General features: G+C 50.9%; 1 protein-coding gene across 2 annotated transcripts; it reads right to left on the bottom strand.

Moving 5' to 3' along the window:
- Positions 1-13,901: 13,901 nt before the first annotated feature.
- Positions 13,902-18,186, bottom strand: LOC100384253 (uncharacterized). Of its 2 annotated transcripts, XM_008647856.3 has the most exons (9): positions 16,594-18,186; positions 16,327-16,506; positions 16,035-16,220; positions 15,839-15,924; positions 15,484-15,735; positions 15,273-15,384; positions 14,906-15,103; positions 14,725-14,799; positions 13,902-14,582 (listed from the first exon to the last, which is right to left on the bottom strand). In XM_008647856.3, the coding sequence occupies exons 1-8, from the start codon at positions 17,571-17,573 to the stop codon at positions 14,766-14,768; spliced, it is 2,028 nt and encodes a 675-aa protein (XP_008646078.1). In that variant the 5' UTR covers positions 17,574-18,186; the 3' UTR covers positions 13,902-14,582; positions 14,725-14,765. The 2 variants fall into 2 exon arrangements, with proteins under 2 accessions (XP_008646078.1, NP_001349267.1); NM_001362338.1 differs by having other exon boundaries at positions 13,910-14,799; positions 16,594-18,027.
- Positions 18,187-19,019: the final 833 nt, after the last annotated feature.

Below are 19,019 nucleotides of genomic sequence, written 5' to 3'. Positions count from 1 at the left end.
GTTACTTGCTCACTTCGGGCATTGGGTGCTACACCGAAGGAGAGAGGCAGCTCTATTTTACCGACAGGAAAGGTGCCCTTGCCGTCGAAGCCATACAACGGGTTGTCCGAAGGCTTGAGCAGGCTGTGGCTTATGCCCATGCGATCGAAGGCGTGGAGGAAGATGATGTCCGCCTGACTGCCATTGTCAACTAGGACTTTGTGCAGGTCCCAGCCTGCCACGCTGCAATTGATAACCATGGCGTCGCAGTGGGGGGCGCTGCGTAGGTCGACGTCTCGTGCGTCGAAGGTTAACGGTATGTGGGACCACTTTGTCTGCACGACTGGGCCGGTGACGGCGACGTGGTTGATGCTGCGGTAGTGGTCCCGCTTCTGCCGCTTTATGTCGAAGTCAGTGCTGGACCCCCAGTTATCATGTGAATGACTCCGCGATATGGCTGATCGGCGAAGTCTTCCTGCTTTGGAGCATGGGGGATGTTTTGATGTTGTTGGTGTGGTGGTGGGGGTGGGGGAGGTACGATTTGTACTTCCGGATGGTGTTGGTAAGCGTGGTGCGGTGGATGCGGGGCGGGGGCGTGGATATATGGTGGAGGGGGTTGCTGGTAAGTGTACGCGACAACTCTGGGGTTGTCGGCAGGCTGCGCCCGTGCCATCCTGTCTCTGGTGGCCTTCGTTTCTGGGCAGTCTTTGGTTTGGTGGGCGCAGTCTTCGCCATGGAAGAGGCAGTAGAATCGGCGCGGCGGCTGCGCCCGCCCCCGACCCCTACCGCGAGTACCATTTCCGCGGCCCTGGGGGGGATACTCCTGGCGACGAGGGGCGTCAGCAGCGGGATGCTGGTTGGCGATGTTATGCACTTGCTGTTGATTGCGGCCGTCTCGACCGGACTCCGGCTGCGGAGTCCTCGTCCACGTGCGGCTGGACTGTGGAGCATCTTTTGGCTTCCTTTGGGACTCAACCTTGCGCTGGTGTAGCTCTTCGGATTTGGCGTACTTTTCAAACAGCTGATATAATTCCTGGAGGTTCTTGGGCGGATCTCTGATGCAGTGGCTGTAAAGGACGCCGGCGCGAAGGCCACTGATAGCGTAGTGGATGGCGATCTGGTCATCGACTGAGGGCAGCTGTGACTTGAGTATTAAGAATTTGCGGTAATACTCCCGCAGAGTCTCCTTTTCCAGCTGCTTGCAGAGCGAGAGTTCGGCCAATGCGTCGGTGTCTGGGCGGTACCCTTGGAAGTTGAGCAGGAACTTGTCCCGGAGGCTTCTCCAGGAATCAATGGATAGCGGAGGCAACCTGGTGAACCAGGTGAGAGCTGGGCCCTCTAGGGCGATGATGAAAGACTTCGCCATTGTGGCGTCGTCCCCTCCGGAAGATGCAACAGCAACCTGATAACTCATTATGTATTGTGCCGGGTCGGTGCTGCCGTTGTACTTGGGATAGGTCCCTGCTCGGAAGTTAGTTGGCCAAGGCGTCACTTGCAGGTGTGGCGCCAGGGGACTTCGTTCGTCGAGATAGTTGACCCCTTGGAATGGCACGACGTGCTGGAAGGTGTGGTCGCGCTGGGGGAAACGCGGGTCTTCCGGTTGTGCGCGGTGTTGCAGGGGTGGCCCATGCTGCAGGCCGAGGTGGCCTTCTCGCGTCTCTTCCAGTTGTGCGCGCTGCTGGAGGGGTGGCCCTTGCTGCAGGCCGAGGTGGCCTTCGCGCTGCATCAGCGCGATCTCCCGCTCGAGGTCTTGGGCCTTCTGCTCTTCGTCCCGTATTATTTGTCACACTTTGGCTAGCGCGGACACGCGCTGGCGCTTGGCCTCCAGTATCTCTTTCTGCCTCTGGAGATTGTGGTTCTTGAGGCGCAGGGCGCGCAGCTGTAGCTGTTCTTCCGCTGAGACGCCGAGGACCTCACCATCCTCGGTGAGGTCTGCGCCCTCCAGTGGGGCGAAGCCTGGGGGTGGCTGCGATTGTCCTTCAGGGCCGCAGGTGCGAACAGTGTCGTCTTCGCAGGTGCGGGCAGCGTTGTCTTCAGTGGCCTCTTGGTGGGTGGATTGGGTGAGGGCGAGGGCCTTGCCCTTTCTTGCGGCAAGCAGTGCTGCCTTCGCAGCCTCGTCAGCCTTCGGGTTAGCTCTCTTGGGTGCCATCGCGGGTGATTTTCTCGTAGCACGAACGGTGGGCGCCAAATGTTGGGACTTGCTCTCACTCGCAAGGGGGGCCAACAAGGGTGAACAGTGACGTTAACAGGGTTACGCGCTAGATGGCAATAACTTTGTTAATCTGGCCTCCCACGGGCACTGTGCGGGGGTATTTATAGGTACCTGAGCGCCCAGCGCCTTGTGCTAAGGACGCATGTGCCCTCAGCTACCTAGGTTATCCCCAGAATATTCCCATAAAGCAGGGTTACAGACTGTAATTACAGGGATGCCTTTACAAATTAGGCCCGTAACACACGGCGGCCACACAGGGCCCGTTACAATGGGCCGGATCACACGTGGGCCTCTGAGCTGGACGAGGCCGCACTGTGGGATGACACCGTCGCAGGCCTTCGTCTGGTGCCGAGTTGAGCGAAGGGTGTCCCTGCCGTTTTGTCTCTGTCAGACCAGCGACTGCAGCGAAGGCCTCGAGCGAAGGGTGGCGTCTTTGCCTTCGCCCCAACACCGACCCTAAGGAAGCTCACCTTACGGCCGTAAAACGAATCTTGAGATATTTAGTTTATACTCCTAAGTTTGGGCTTTGGTACCCTCGGGGATCCACATTTGATTTAATTGGTTATTCGGATGCTGACTGGGCAGGGTGTAAGATTAATAGAAAGAGCACATCGGGGACTTGCCAGTTCTTGGGAAGATCCTTGGTGTCTTGGGCTTCAAAGAAGCAAAATTCCGTAGCTCTTTCTACCGCCGAAGCCGAGTACATTGCCGCAGGCCATTGTTGCGCGCAATTGCTTTGGATGAGGCAAACCCTGCGGGACTACGGTTACAAATTAACCAAAGTCCCTTTGCTATGTGATAATGAGAGTGCAATCAAGATGGCGGATAATCCCGTCGAGCATAGTCGCACTAAACACATAGCCATTCGGTTTCATTTTCTTAGGGATCACCAACAAAAGGGAGATATCGAGATTTCTTACATTAATACTAAAGATCAATTAGCCGATATCTTTACCAAGCCACTTGATGAACAAACTTTTAACAAACTTAGGCATGAGCTAAATATTCTTGATTCTAGGAACTTTTTTTGTTGATTTGCACACATAGCTCATTTATATACCTTTGATCATATCTCTTTCATATGATATGACTAATGTGTTTTCAAGTCTATTTTAAACCAAGTCATAGGTGTATTGAAAGGGAATTAGAGTCTTCGGCGAACACAAAGGCTTCCACTCCGTAACTCATCCTTCGTCGTCACTCCAAGCAACTCTCCATTTTTGGGGGAGAAAGCATGAGCACCAAGCAAAAGGACTCCATCTTTGGTATAATATTCACTCATTTACTTATGACCAAAGGGAGAGAGTATAGCAAAGGGCTCTAATGACTCCGTTTTTGGCGATTCATGCCAAAGGGGGAGAGAGTATTAGCCCAAAGCAAAAGGACCGCACCACCACCTAATTTTAAAACTAATGATTTTCAAATTGGTATCTCTTTGTATTCAAAAGGGGGAGAAAGTAGTATTTTCAAAATTGATATCTTAAAACCCTCTTGAACACTAAGAAGAGGATTTCATTAAGGGGGAGTTTTGTTTAGTCAAAGGAAAAACATTTGAAACAGGGGGAGAAAATTTCAAATCTTGAAAATGCTTTGCAAAATCTTATTCTCTTACCTTTGACTATTTGCAAAAGAACTTTGAAAAGGATTTACAAAAGAATTTGCAAAAACAAAACATGTGGTGCAAGCGTGGTCCAAAATGTTAAAAATAAAGAAACAATCCATGCATATCTTGTAAGTATTTATATTGGCTCATTTCCAAGCAACCTTTGCACTTACATTATGCAAACTAGTTCAATTATGCATTTCTATACTTGCTTTGGTTTGTGTTGGCATCAATCACCAAAAAGGGGGAGATTGAAAGGGAATTAGGCTTACACCTAGTTCCTAAATGATTTTGGTGGTTGAATTGCCCAACACAAATAAATGGACTAACTAGTTTGCTCTAGTGTATAAGTTATACAGGTGCCAAAGGTTCACACTTAGCCAATAAAAAGACCAAGTATTGGGTTCAGCAAAAGAGCAAAGGGGCAACCGAAGGCACCTCTAGTCTAGCGCACCGGACTGTCCGGTGTGCCACCGGACAGTGTCCGGTGCACCAGAGGACTCCAACTCAAACTCCTCAGCCTCAGGAATTTTCAGAGCCGGCGCGCTATAATTCACCGGACTGTCCGGTGTACACCGGACAGTGTCCGGTGCTCCAAGAGGACGCGGCTCTGGAACTTGGCAGCCTCGGGAATTCGCGACGGCTGCTCCGCTATAATTCACCGGACATGTCCGGTGTACACCGGACTGTCCGGTGTAACAGCAGGGCAACGGCTACTTTGGCATCAACGGCTACCTGCGGACGCATTAAATGCGCGCCAGCGCACGCAGAAGTCAGGCACGCCCATGCTGGCGCACCAGACACTCTACAGTGCATGTCCGGTGCGCCACCGGACATCTAGGCGGGCCCAGAAGTCAGAGCTCCAACGGTCAGAACCCAACGGCTTTGGTGACGTGGCTGGCGCACCGGACATGTCCGGTGTGCACCGGACTGTCCGGTGCACCATACGATAGACAGCCTCCACCAACGGTCATGTTTGGTGGTTGGGGCTATAAATACCCCAACCACCCCACCATTCATTGCATCCAAGTTTTCCACTTCTCAACCACTTACAAGAGCTAGGCATTCAATTCTAGACACACCAAAGAGATCAAATCCTCTCCAAATCCACACAAGGCTTTAGTGATTAGCGAGAGAGATTTGTCGTGTTCTTTTGAGCTCTTGCGCTTGGATTGCTTCTTTTCTTTCTCACTTGTTCTTGTGATCAAAACTCCATTGTAATCAAGGCAAGAGACACCAATTGTGTGGTGGCCCTTGCGGGGAAGTTTTGTTCCCGGTTTTGATTTGAGAAGAGAAGCTCACTCGGTCCAAGGGACCGTTTGAGAGAGGGGAGGGTTGAAATAGACCCGACCTTTGTGGTCTCCTCAACGGGGAGTAGGTTTGCGAGAACCGAACCTCGGTAAAACAAATCCGCGTGTCACACTTCTTATTTCGAATCTGGCAAATTGGCAGAAAGGCAGGGCAAAGCTTGCTGCTTGCCCAGCCAAGCCATGTCGATCGGGGAAGCGTGATGGATCCAGTCGCATTTCAGAAAAGAAGATATATCGACGGCGATGGGATAAACGAAAGCGGTAATCTCAACACGGCAAGGTACCACTTTCCTTACCGTATTCAAATCATGGATGTTACCGTATTCATATCTCTTTCATATGATATGACTAATGTGTTTTCAAGTCTATTTTAAACCAAGTCATAGGTGTATTGAAAGGGAATTAGAGTCTTCGGCGAACACAAAGGCTTCCACTCCGTAACTAATCCTTCGCTGTCACTCCAAGCAACTCTCCATTTTTTGGGGAGAAAGCATGAGCACCAAGCAAAAGGACTCCATCTTTGGTATAATCTTCACTCATTTACTTATGACCAAAGGGAGAGAGTATAGCAAAGGGCTCTAATGACTCCGTTTTTGGCGATTCATGCCAAAGGGGGAGAGAGTATTAGCTCAAAGCAAAAGGACCGCACCACCACCTAATTTTAAAACTAATGATTTTCAAATTGGTATCTCTTTGTATTCAAAAGGGGGAGAAAGTAGTATTTTCAAAATTGATATCTTAAAACCCTCTTGAACACTAAGAAGAGGATTTCATTAAGGGGGAGTTTTGTTTAGTCAAAGGAAAAACATTTGAAACAGGGGGAGAAAATTTCAAATCTTGAAAATGCTTTGCAAAATCTTATTCTCTTACCTTTGACTATTTGCAAAAGAACTTTGAAAAGGATTTACAAAAGAATTTGCAAAAACAAAACATGTGGTGCAAGCGTGGTCCAAAATGTTAAAAATAAAGAAACAATCCATGCATATCTTGTAAGTATTTATATTGGCTCATTTCCAAGCAACCTTTGCAGTTACATTATGCAAACTAGTTCAATTATGCATTTCTATACTTGCTTTGGTTTGTGTTGGCATCAATCACCAAAAAGGGGGAGATTGAAAGGGAATTAGGCTTACACCTAGTTCTTAAATGATTTTGGTGGTTGAATTGCCCAACACAAATAAATGGACTAACTAGTTTGCTCTAGTGTATAAGTTATACAGGTGCCAAAGGTTCACACTTAGCCAATAAAAAGCCTAAGTATTGGGTTCAGCAAAAGAGCAAAGGGGCAACCGAAGGCACCTCTGGTCTAGCGCACCGGACTGTTCGGTGTGCCACCGGACAGTGTCCGGTGCACCAGAGGACTCCAACTCAAACTCCTCAGCCTCGGGAATTTTCAGAGCCGGTGCGCTATAATTCACCGGACTGTCCGGTGTACACCGGACAGTGTCCAGTGCTCCAAGAGGACGTGGCTCTGGAACTTGGCAGCCTCGGGAATTCGCGACGGCTGCTCCGCTATAATTCACCGGACATGTCCGGTGTAACAGCGGGGCAACGGCTACTTTGGCACCAACGGCTACCTGCGGACGCATTAAATGCGCGCCAGCGCACGCAGAAGTCAGGCACGCCCATGCTGGCGCACCGGACACTCTACAGTGCATGTCCGGTGCGCCACCGGACATCCAGGCGGGCCCAGAAGTCAGAGCTCCAACGGTCAGAACCCAACGGCTTTGGTGACGTGGCTGGCGCACCAGCCTCCACCAACGGTCATGTTTGGTGGTTGGGGCTATAAATACCCCAACCACCCCACCATTCATTGCATCCAAGTTTTCCACTTCTCAACCACTTACAAGAGCTAGGCATTCAATTCTAGACACACCAAAGAGATCAAATCCTCTCCAAATCCACACAAGGCTTTAGTGATTAGCGAGAGAGATTTGACGTGTTCTTTTGAGCTCTTGCGCTTGGATTGCTTCTTTTCTTTCTCACTTGTTCTTGTGATCAAAACTCCATTGTAATCAAGGCAAGAGACACCAATTGTGTGGTGGCCCTTGCGGGGAAGTTTTGTTCCCGGTTTTGATTTGAGAAGAGAAGCTCACTCGGTCCAAGGGACCGTTTGAGAGAGGGAAGGGTTGAAATAGACCCGCCTTTGTGGTCTCCTCAACGGGGAGTAGGTTTGCGAGAACCGAACCTCGGTAAAACAAATCCGCGTGTCACACTTCTTATTTCCTTGCGATTTGTTTTGCACCCTCTCTCTCGGACTCGATTATATTTCTAACGCTAACCCGGCTTGTAGTTGTGTTTATATTTGTAAATTTCAGTTTTGCCCTATTCACCCCCCCCCCCTCTAGGCGACTATCATGCTGGCTTGACCACGGGACTGAAAGTTTCATCATAGTCAATACCCGGACGTTGTGTGAAGCCACGAAGGACCCACCAAGCCTTATAGCGGTCAAGAGAGCCATCTGATTTGAACTTGTGACGAAAGACCCACTTGTCTGTAACAAGGTTGACACCAGAAGGCCGAGGAACCAGAGACCATGTGTCATTGGCTTGCAGGGCATCGAACTCCTCCTGCATAGCCTGTCACCACAACGGATCTGCCAACGCTGATCGGACGAAAGATGGCACTGGGGAGAGCGCGGCCACCTGAAGATTCAGGCGGTCGACGGGGTGCCGCGTGCCTTCCTTGCCACGTGTGCGCATGCCGTGCGCATTGGTGATGGGAGGGATCGCCTGAGGCACAGTGGCGGTGGTGCGGCCGGAGGGACGGCCGGCGCCGCTGGCAACAACCTGAGACGAGGCGTCTGCAGGGGCAGCAGAGCCGGCCGAACTGGTGGTAGACGCATCGTCAGGTGCATCTGTGGCTAGCACAGGAGAGGGTGCAATCGGGGCACCATCTAGTGGCTTTGATACCATGAAAGTAAGGGGGTGTTTGGGAGTGAAGTTTTTTCACAGTTTTGGAAGAATACTGCAGTATTCTCAAATATTGCAGTATTATATACAGAATGGTGTTTGACAAGCTGGCTAAAATCTCTGTTTTCAAAACTGAAGTATTGCAAATACTATATTTGTTTTAAGGTATTCTAAACTTAGGTCTGGACCTCAGTTTCCAAAATTGTGGTATTGTAAACTGTGGTATTGTCATGACTAAGTATATTTTAGTATTTTAAAAACTGTGGTTTTCAAAAACTTTGTTCCCAAACAGGGCATAAGTGATTTGGGGAATACTTGATAATAGAATAGTGATTGATAGTGTTTATATATAGGCATGAGGGGAGCCTAGTATGGCAGACCTCCATGCCGGATTACTTTCCAACATTTTGTGTTTTAGAAGAACTTGGTGTTTGACCTAACAAAGGGCTATCAACTCACGGCCTACGGCCTGAAGAGCTAGCTTGGGCCAAGGTTTTCAGTCCTCCGGGTCCCGATGCAACAAGGACTGGCCTCTTGCGAGACCCATGTCGGTTCGGCTTTGGCCCAGTGCAACCAGTCTGCTCCAAGCCTCAATCAGGAGTTCGACGATAGCGTTCTCGTGTCCGGCAGCGTGCGCATCGATTTCCGTTCCTAGACACCTACCTACCGTCGACTCGTGTCGTGGTTCTCGTGGGAAACGGCACAGTAGATGCCAGACGGGTGACGACACACGTCACAACCGTGGAGTGCACGGTGTACTAACGGATAATCACGCTTCTATCATATCCACACGGCACGGGGAGACCGCATCGAGACGGAACGGAAACAGCCGTACAGGTAGGGATGGATTCGGATGTCTGGAGATCCGAAATATCCGTATTCGTATTCGGATAAAGCGCTAATATGGATATCCGTATTCGTATTCGATTCTAATATGGATGTTAAATAGACATATCCGAATTCGTTTCTTCTCTATCCGATTTAAGATTCGTATTCGACAACATTCGACAAAACCGTGAAATATCCGATACTATCCGTATCCGAAAGAAAAAAAGTACTCAATAAAATCGATTTAAACTTACTTTTATTACTAATTACTAATTACCAGTGATTTTAAACATTAAATAATATACTAAAAACTGAAGCACACCATTTAAAATGTTAAAAATATTTATATCATAAACAAATGACTGTGTTAATCGTACAGTACTAATGATATACAATGATAAATTTTAATAATATTAAAAAGTCTAATTTTGAATACATTAGATTATTGAAGTTTGAGTCCAAAATACAAATATACTCAATATACAAAAAGATTATAATTAGAGTCTAAAATAGAAATATACCTGGTATAAAAATTTTATTTAAAAATATGATATTCAACTAAGTTTCAACTAAATAATGTATATGTACTATTGTTCATAATTTGCTTGTAATATGATTTTTATCAAGTATAAATCCATCGAGAAAACAAATTAATACTTGTTATGATGCTATGTTCTAAATCAAGTAAGTATCCGAATGTAAATCCGAATTCGAACTATCCATTTTGTATTCGTATCCGATAGTATTCGTATTCGTATCCGTATTCGGATTAAAATATGGTAAATAGTGACATTCGAATCCGTTTCCATGCATATCCGATCCGAATCCATCCCTACGTACAGGCCCCGTCTATGGGAACCGGCCGCACCGCAACCGCCGTGCCGCGGAAGGGAATCCGCCCAGTCCGGGCACGGCATCCGGTGGCCGCGGAAGCAGGCAGCAGCAGCAGCACCGCAGTCCGCCGCACGCACGGTCTCCCACCACCAGCGGTTTGAACTTTGAATCCACAGCCCCCGCCGGCCGGCCCATGCTGTTTTGTTGTGGCTCCCTGCGTTTCAAATCCAGCCTGGTCCCCTGTTACTTTTGGATAAGCAAGTTTTCTTCTTTTTTTTCCTCTTCTGTTACCACTGATCTCTAAGCTTATTAAAAGAACGTCTGTCAGCACCTGCAAAAGATCATGTCCCGTCAAGACGCACTTATTAGGGAGATCTACTTTGACTCCAACAAACACAAGGATATACCACACACGAAAAACTTGATCTTAAGGCTGCTAAAAATGAATAGAACTATTATAGGGCAAGTATCTAGACTGGAGCAATCTAAGAGCAAGCCATCAAGGTTTATGATATCGTCCACAGCAAGTTTTATGATGTTATCATGTTACATATAGTCAACCAAAAGTCTTACCATATAATAACTCTCTTATCATCTTATGTAGAAGATGTGCATTTAATACTTGGTAGATCCCTTCCTCTCAAAAATAGTGGCGGGCCCACTACCGTTAGGGACAATTAATCATAGAAACAATTATGATAGGATATAATCTTCGAATTCATATTGTGTACAATGAATGTCTTATAATATGTGTATATGCACTAACCACACACTAGTAAGGGATATGTATGCATATGAACAATTAGTATTACCTTGAGTAGTCAAAGAAGAGGCATAAAAACCATATCATTTGCAATCAACTCATGTTGGGAAAATCAAGAATGTTCAATTCATTGAGTAGGATGCAAAAGCTTGCTCAATCGAGTGACTTGATGAAAATATTGGCAAGTTGGTCTTTGGTTCCCACACTCTCAATAGTGATATACCCTTTAACTTGATCTCTTACGAAGCGATGACAGATATCAGTGTGTCTTGAGGAGGTACGGAGTGAACATGGGCTTAGTAGAATTGATAATGGATCGTGATTTATTGTGACACTAAATTAATTTTACTTAAAAAATAAATAACAATAGAACTTGATCGAAAACAAAAGGAACGCATGCCTTCGTTTGTGTTCCGGTCCGGCGGATCCCTGTAGCGCGGTCTCCATGCATGGAGGATGGATGGGTGGACCGGGGCATCGAACCATGCTCATTCGCAGCGTAAGTACGCCGTGTGCCTACTTACAATTCTACGAACGAGCTCGTCTGATCGCTTTCGATCGACAGCCAGAACCAAACCCATTGAAGGTCACGCGGCACACGGCGCGACATGGATGCGTGGGGGGGTCACCTCGAGAGCACAGCACAGCGGTGTACCCTACACTAGAGCTGCATAATGCACGACGGCGTTAGCTGTTGCTCCTGTTGGTCGCATACGTACGCTTGGCCGCCTACAGTTTGGATCGTCATGGGCTGTACAGCGAACAGCGTATGTCCGTGGCGCGCGGATCAGCCCCATATGCAGCATGTGCCCGTGCCACTTCGTACGTGCGGCGAAGGGGCAGTCGAGTCGAGTCCCGGCACCACACCAACCTAGATGGACGAACGGATATCTATCTGTGCAAGCAGTGACAAAGACGAAGCAGCGCAGCTAGCAAGATGAGAACCAAGAGATCTCTAATCTTAACCCACATGCAGGTCAGGTGCCTCCCCGCGCCACTGGGGTGTCCGAATCGAGAGAGCGCGAGGGACAAACGGGCGATGGGCGCAGCACAGCACCGCGGGGGCCGCCGCACATGCCGGCACATGCGCACGCACAGAGAGCTAGCCCCGCCGCACGGCAGCCGGACCGAGTCGAGGGGCACGGCCACCGCCTCCTCCTCCGTCGTTCGCACGCGCGCCCCCTCGACCTCGGCCCCGGCCCCGGGAGAGCAGAAGAGAGCAGCAGCACGAGAGCAGCGCCCGCCTCGTTGAGCGCACAGGCACAGCGGCGTGCCTGGCAGTGGCAGACGAGCACAACCGTGGGTGACCGACTGGCTCTGGCTGGCTGGCTGGCCGGGGGGCGACAAGCGAGGATGTGATCGCGGGGCCCAGCCACCCGTGGCGTGTAGCCCCGACTTGTCCCGCTCACAGCGCGCCTGCCTGCTTGTCCCTGAGCGCGGGCGCACGCACCACACGCATATGGCCGGCCGGGCCAGTCGGCAGAGCAGGCTGGCGTTGCCTCAGCACACAGAGAGAGAGAGAGGTTAGCACACTGCAGTTCTACTAGTACTAGTCCCAGTGCAGGCCCTGGGAGATGCTACGGCGATTAATTAGCCCCCGGACCGCGGCACTAATTGCCCTGATTTGGTCTCGGGTTTGACCGCGGGGAATTTTGCGGTGAGGCCCCTGTGGTTTCGCCCGCTTGTGCTTTTTTTTTTTTAAAAAAAACAACAGGTGTAGGAGTAGTAAGTAGGAGTTGTTCCGCGGATTCGTGCGCGCCTTGGTGTTCGCGTCCCTCTGCTTTAACTTTGTCGTGTCGCGCCATCTGTCCGGGCTCTGTTCATTGGGTAACGATTGCCGGCTGTGTGCATGTGCAGGGAGTCAGAGGGCTTTGCAGGCTTTAGTTTATGGGGAGTCTACGACGCGACGCTGGCCATAATAGTGCGAAGGGAGCGGGCTCCGGCTTTGACAGGAAAGGCTTTTGGACCGAGCCGCGCTTTTCGAAAGCAAACCTTTTGCGCAAATTTTGGCTGCTGATTACTACGAGCGATCATCGGCCGCAGTCTGTTTGGCGAGCACGCTAAAAATAAAACAAAAAAACCCATCATCTGAGTATGAGTAACTCTTTTTTGTAGGAAAAAGGAAAGAATATTTTGTTACGGGGGAAACCATTTCAAATTTTGAAAGGGGTGAGAGAAGAGAGAGAGGGAGGAGGTCAAGAACTGTACCGCGGCATGAGCGCAAGACACAACGCCATGCATGTGTGCAGGGGCAGGCTGGGGCCCGCGGGGAGACCGGTACGTGCCGGGGGCGCAGCGGAGCGGACCAGGGCTATGGCGCGTACCGTGCGGTTGATGGGCATGATAAAAGCTGGGGGCACACTGCCGCAGGCCACATGGGCGTGACTCGGCCTGCCAGGGTGGGGACGGAGACGGAGTGGAGGGGAGATACCCGACCTTTTTTTTTCACCGATTCACCCGCCTCCGAAGGAGTAGCAGCACCCGAGGACGCTAGTGCACTCGCGTCGGACTCGGACCGGACCGGACCATGCTCCGTTTCACCACCGTCCGCAAACGTTTTTTTTTCCTTTTCGGCGAAGGTACGCGCTGACGCTCCCTGCCGCTTGCAGACTTGCTGGTGACAGTCTGGATTGGATCGCGTGAAACATACGGACACGGCGACGCGTACCTACTCTGCGTGTAGGACATGGGTGTAAAAACTTTGTAATCCATGCGGTGACGATAACTCTTCGGACTAGTTTTCGATAACTCTACCGGTTAGTTTGCGAGTTCAAATACCTGAGCGGATTGGAATTGCTGGGATGTATTAATGTATACCCCTACCAAATTTATGGTAAAGTCCACGCTACTAATTTAAGCCTAGTGTCAGACATATGTACGCTCAGGCAAAATTTGCTGGCGAAACCAACGAAATACAAACCAAAAAAATGCAATCGCGTTTGCCTCGAATTCGACATTTTGTCCTTTTGGTTTCATTGGAGCAAAAGTCGTCCACCCGTCAACGTTCCCGGATTAGGTAGGGGACCAATCAATCAACTTGTCGGCATTAGCTCCTAGTAGACAGCGTTTATTAGCTAAATCAGGCAAACGAGTCACTACCGCATCGGTTCACAAAACCATTAACTCCGCGACATGCACTGATGTGAACGTTCTTGCTGATGCTGCCGCCTCAGGTAGATACTTTTGACCAAACAGGTCCGTCCTTGATGCAATAAGATTCTAGTGACAACAATTAGGGATCATAAATTCAATCATACATTGCAACCCCCCCCCCCCCCCCCCTCAATAGATTAGCAACAATCATTAGTCAATGTCCTGACAGCCATCTCACAACAACAGCTATACCAATACCCGGTTCCGATTCTGAAAAGGTGGGAGATAAATGGAGGGGCAAAGCACTCACTTTGCTTCCATTCTTTCTGTAGGGGTGTCAACTACACTAGGATCCACTCAAACAGATGGGAACAAAGGCACAACAATAACATATAATCATATAACAGTAGTATTTTGCAGTAGGTGTCAAAGCCATACAAGGCCACAAGCAAAACACACGCACACACGTCTCTTTCTCTCTATCCATAGGAGGACCCAGCTTGGGATCTTGCAGCAGTAGCAGTAAAAATAGCTTACAGACAACTGCCATGGCCATGTGCTCTTTTTCCTGTCACTGGGCCGCCCTAGCATACAAATGTCCGCGTCAGGCTGTAGCTGTACTGGTATTACATGTGACCTGTGGCTGTCGCTGTGGCTGGTACCAGAACTGTGGATTAACCTCACATTTGGTAAACCTAGTGGAGGTGGCTGTAGTTGTAGGACCTTGTCACAGTAAAAATCTTTGGGCTGACGTTACCTGCTACTGTTAAATACTAAGTACAGATACTATATATATACTAGAAACTAGGGGATTATTTGTATATATAATATATATATACTTATATCTGGCGATAATATTGCATATGCCGCCGTTTTCTTAATCAAGGCTAATGGCATCTTCTCCTCTTGTGGTTTAGTAGAACTATCCACTAAAAAGGTAGGGACTAAAAGAACAAAAGAAAGTGGGAGCTAACACTATGCTGACACTCAACTCTCTTTTTTTTCTCCTATATATCCAACATCACTTTTCCTTGGCTTCTAGTATTCCTGTCACAGCCACAAGCAAGCAGCGAAAGGAGAAGGGGGGAAATTAGAGAGAAAGGGCAGGACGATTAGTAAAGCAAAACAAAAAAAAGGCTGTTATTTGAGAAGCAGCCTAGTCGGAATAAAGAGGGACGTTAGTGCTTACTATGATTAGGCTGGGGTATCACTCGCTTCCAATGCTGAACTTTACATCCCCATGGCTCCGTGATCGGAGGACAGCCTGCTCATTGCGTTCGGAGAGAATCATTTCACTCGTGGATGACAGAATGTTCACGGACATAATCGGCGCCACGGAAAAGTAGAGTAGAGAGGCCTTTCCAACGCACCTGCGCATGGGGAAGAAGTAGGAGCTGGGCGAAGGGATTTCCAGCGCAGGGGGGCGGAGATGGTTACTGCCGCCGTCGATCTTGCTCCCAACACAGGACGCGGTGTTCTCAGGCTCCGTGGCGGCGAAACTGTCGTGCACGAGCGCGGCAGACTTGGTAGGGGACGCAAATGGGCTGTCCGGCAAGTTGTGCTCTCCACTGTTGTCATGGAACAGGCAACGATCAGGTTTTGACATGCTCAAATGTTGTTCAACTTTCCAGAACTGATTAATATCAAATATCTATAGGATCATGATTCATGAAAGGCAAGCGTGGGTATCATAACTAACAAGGAAGAAGAATGATGATGATGGGTTGTTTAATCCACCTTTGGTCGCTATCAGCGGCGTCAGGGCTCGCCTCGCAAGCAGATTCTTCCTTGTCGCCACCGTTGAGCTTCCCATCCAGAGCAAACCCACTGCTCAGCTTGAGCTGCTCTCCTGTCAACGGCCAAGGAATCACATTGATCAGTAACATTTGAGATATGGTTTGGTTTACCGAAGTGACCAACGAACGTGCTCCTCCCCCGCAACACATACCAGACTCTAGTGGCGACTCGACTGCCATGGTGCTCAAAGGATGGCTGGACGCGAAGGCATTGGCAATTGGTGTTGGCAGTGCCGATGCTGTCGCAGCTGCGCGAGCCTTGAGGTCGAGCAGCTGGAGACCCATGAGGCGGCGGCTCTGGAGCTCAATGGCGTGCTGCAGTTCGGCAGCCTGCTGCTGCTCCTCCAGCTTCCGGCGCAACAGCAGCTCGTTGGCGCTGTTCGAATGTTGCAGCATCCTCGCGCCTGACAATCACCACAACAAAACCAAAACCATACCCAGGTATCAGCGACGGGAGAACACAACCAACCAAAGATGAAGAGAACATCGTTGGGGGTCTTCTTTTACCGAGTTGGTGCAGATCAAAGGGATCTCGGGCGTCCAGCCCGCCAGTGGGCGTCGTGCAGCCGGAGAAGTCCCCTTGCTGCTGCTTCCTGCGAGGCGAGAACAGCAGATCAGTTAACCCAAGCAACTGCATGCGTGCATGCACGGACGCCATTGCCGTTGCTGGAAGCGAAGGATGAATTCGCAACGCAATGCATGCCTGTACTTGTCGGGGACCTTGCCCTTCTCCTTATACGGCTTGACGAGCACGCGTGCGTCGCAGATGAAGTGCGGGTTGCCCTTGGCCAGGATGAGCTTCACCGTCTCTGGGTAGACGAAGGTGACGAACCCGAACATGCGCTTCTGCTGGTAGGGGATGCGCACGTCGTGAACTGGACCGTAGATGCTGCACCGCATTGCCAACAAGAAGCGCGATGGTCAAGTCAGCCAACCAAACGGGGTTCTACGGAAGCAAAGATTGGAGCATCACATTACCGTGTGTGCATGCATACCTGAAATAGTTGGAGACGTCCTCCTCGCGGAACGTGCTGTCGGCCGGGAAGGTCAGATAAATCTGGCGCGAGCCGGGGTTCATCATGCTAGCGAAGTCGGCACGGTCCAGGCGCGGCCGGGCCATGAACTTGTGCGCCTCGTCGCCGCCGCCCAGCATCAGAGACGCGGCCGCCGCGGCTCTGCACGCGCACAGGCGAAAAAGGCTGGAGCTTTGGTGCGAACGATTCGAGTTTCGGGGTCAGAACTTGTAAAGGCGGCTGCTCTACCTGTCGTGCTGCTGCTGCTGTTGCTGCAGCAGGAAGCTGAGGCACTTGCTAGCGGCGGAGGGCGAGCCTGGGAGGGAGCCGGTGGGGGAGTAGGGGAAGGCGGCGGGGCCGAGGCGCTGGCCCTTGGAGCGGATGAGGAAGTCCTGGCACTGCTGCTGCTGATCGGCGGCTGCCTCCATCTTGGCGCCAGCGAGCGCAGCAGCGTCGTCGGAGAGGCCGCCGTGGACGAACCTGCAGCTGCCGCCGTTCTTGCAGAACCCGCGCGCGTAGTAGAGGCAGGGCTTCCAACCGAAACCATCGCCGCCGCCGCCGCCGCCGCCAAGGCAGAGCTCGTTGACTGACGAACTCCTACGGTGCGCTGGGCCCCCGTTGTGCCACCCGAGGCCGAACGCGAACATCCCATCGGCATCACCGGGACCGGGGCTCCGGCACTCCCCGCCGTCGAACCCCAGGAGCTGGTGGGCCGGGTTCCCGCCGCCCTCGTTGAGGAACGCGAGCTGCTCCTGCAGCTGCAAGTCGTCCAGGAGCGCGTCGCCGGCCTGACGAGGAAAGAACGGCGCCGCGCCGCCGTTCACGGGACTGGGCAGCTCCTCCCCAGCCCCCGCCGCCTCCTCCGCGGTGCCATTACTCGTGCTGTTGCTCCTGGAGAACACGGGCGCGTGGCTCCATGACGACGGCGAGGACACCGAGAGCGGCGACGGCGCGCCCGCGCGCCCGGAGTTCTGGCGTGGGAGCTGCAGGAACGGCGCGTGGCCGGCGGCCGCAACGGAGGTCGGCGAGGCCGGGAGGAGCAGGCCGAGGTCCTTGCGCGCCTTGGCCATGACAGCGTGGAGCAGAGACTCGGGGCCGAAGGCGAGGCGGATCATCTCCTTCTCGCCATGGTCCTGGATGAGGAGGAGGCCCATGATCTTGGCGGCGTGGTCCGGGTCTAGGGCTTGGATCCGGGAGAACACCACCTTGGTGGCCTCGTAGGCGTCCATGGCCGCGCCAAGAGAAGAGGGCCAGACGAGACGAAACCCTGGGCTCCCTCGCACCGCAGCAGCTCACGGGCTACTCGCTTTTCTTCTCCCTCACACCCCTTCACCTCTAGTGCAGGTGCAGCTCGGTCTTACCGCCTTCAGGGCCTTTTGTACACACACTGCACTCAGCAGCAGCCCGATCAGATCGATAGATATGTCAGTGTATGGTAGCGCTGGGTAATGGCTAGTGCTCTGGCTGCTCGCAAGCTTCCGCTTCCCCAAGCTCCCGCTGCGCCACTGCACCACTGAGCAGCTCCATTTCCCCAAGGTTTGGTGCTTAGCCGCGGCCAATCAAAGAGCAAACCCACTATATTACTGCCGCACACCTATCTCTCCCTCTCTCGCCGTCTCGCGCGCGTCGGGGGTTGGTTTCTTGGGCTTGGGACTCTGCTCGGGGTTGCGGCCTTGCGGGGTAGGGTAGCGAGCGTCGAGCTGGGGCCTGGGGGGCTTTGAAGACTTGCAGGCAAAGCAGTGTGCAGACTTTTGAGGGATCAATGACCGTGTGCAGATACCAGTTTGGTTTCTTATTTTCACTGTTGTCCGGGAGGAGGAGGACCCAGGAAAAAAAAGTAGGTGTTCAATTCGAAGTTGCGTGACCTGTGCATGGATCTTGATCTCTCCAATTCGCCATTTTCAAAACCAGATTATGGGCATGGATTCCGTCCTGAATGAAGCTTTGTCCGGATCTTCCGTCCTCCCTCGGGCGCCTGCCGTTGCAGAATACTCGTCTGTTTGTATTATAGTTTTGGCAGAAAAGGGATGCTACTCTTCTCCACATCGTTTTGAGACTCAGGGCGATATTTGCATCTACAGAAATCTTAGTTCAGTTTTGGTAGCAAAAATGGCCTACTAATTTCGAATCCGGCAAATCGGCAGAAAGGCAGGGCGAAGCTTGCTGCTTGCCCAGCCAAGCCATGTCGATCGGGGAAGCGTGATGGATCCAGTCGCATTTCTGAAAAGAAGATATATCGACGGCGATGGGATAAACGAAAGCGGTAATCTCAACGCGGCAAGGTACCACTTTCCTTATCGTATTCAAATCATGGATGTTGCCTGGTAACCAATTGTAAGCCGACTGGGCATGTTGCGGTGCGGACAGAATTCTAGATCGTTTAGATGGAATTGCAGGATTTTGACATTTTCAGCATGTTATCTCGCCTTTAATCTGTACCGACTTTTACTACTTTTATAATATTTTATCTCTATAGATTCAAACGCTAACCGCTTTGTATAGAGTTGGGCTTGTAGTTATTCAATGTACACCACAATGTTTGGTTTTGTCCTTGGAAAATTGGTATGTACACCGCCCAACTTTTTTGCAATCTAGCTCTTTTCTGTTTCTTTTGCACAATTATGCTCTTTACAGTTTCATTTCAAAAAATGGACCATAGGCTCGGCGCCATTATT

Source organism: Zea mays, chromosome 1 (genome assembly GCF_902167145.1).
Source record: "Zea mays cultivar B73 chromosome 1, Zm-B73-REFERENCE-NAM-5.0, whole genome shotgun sequence".
NCBI lineage: Eukaryota > Viridiplantae > Streptophyta > Magnoliopsida > Poales > Poaceae > Zea > Zea mays.
The sequence above is the reverse complement of the archived record's forward strand: the minus strand, read 5'-3'. Positions and strand labels throughout refer to the sequence as shown.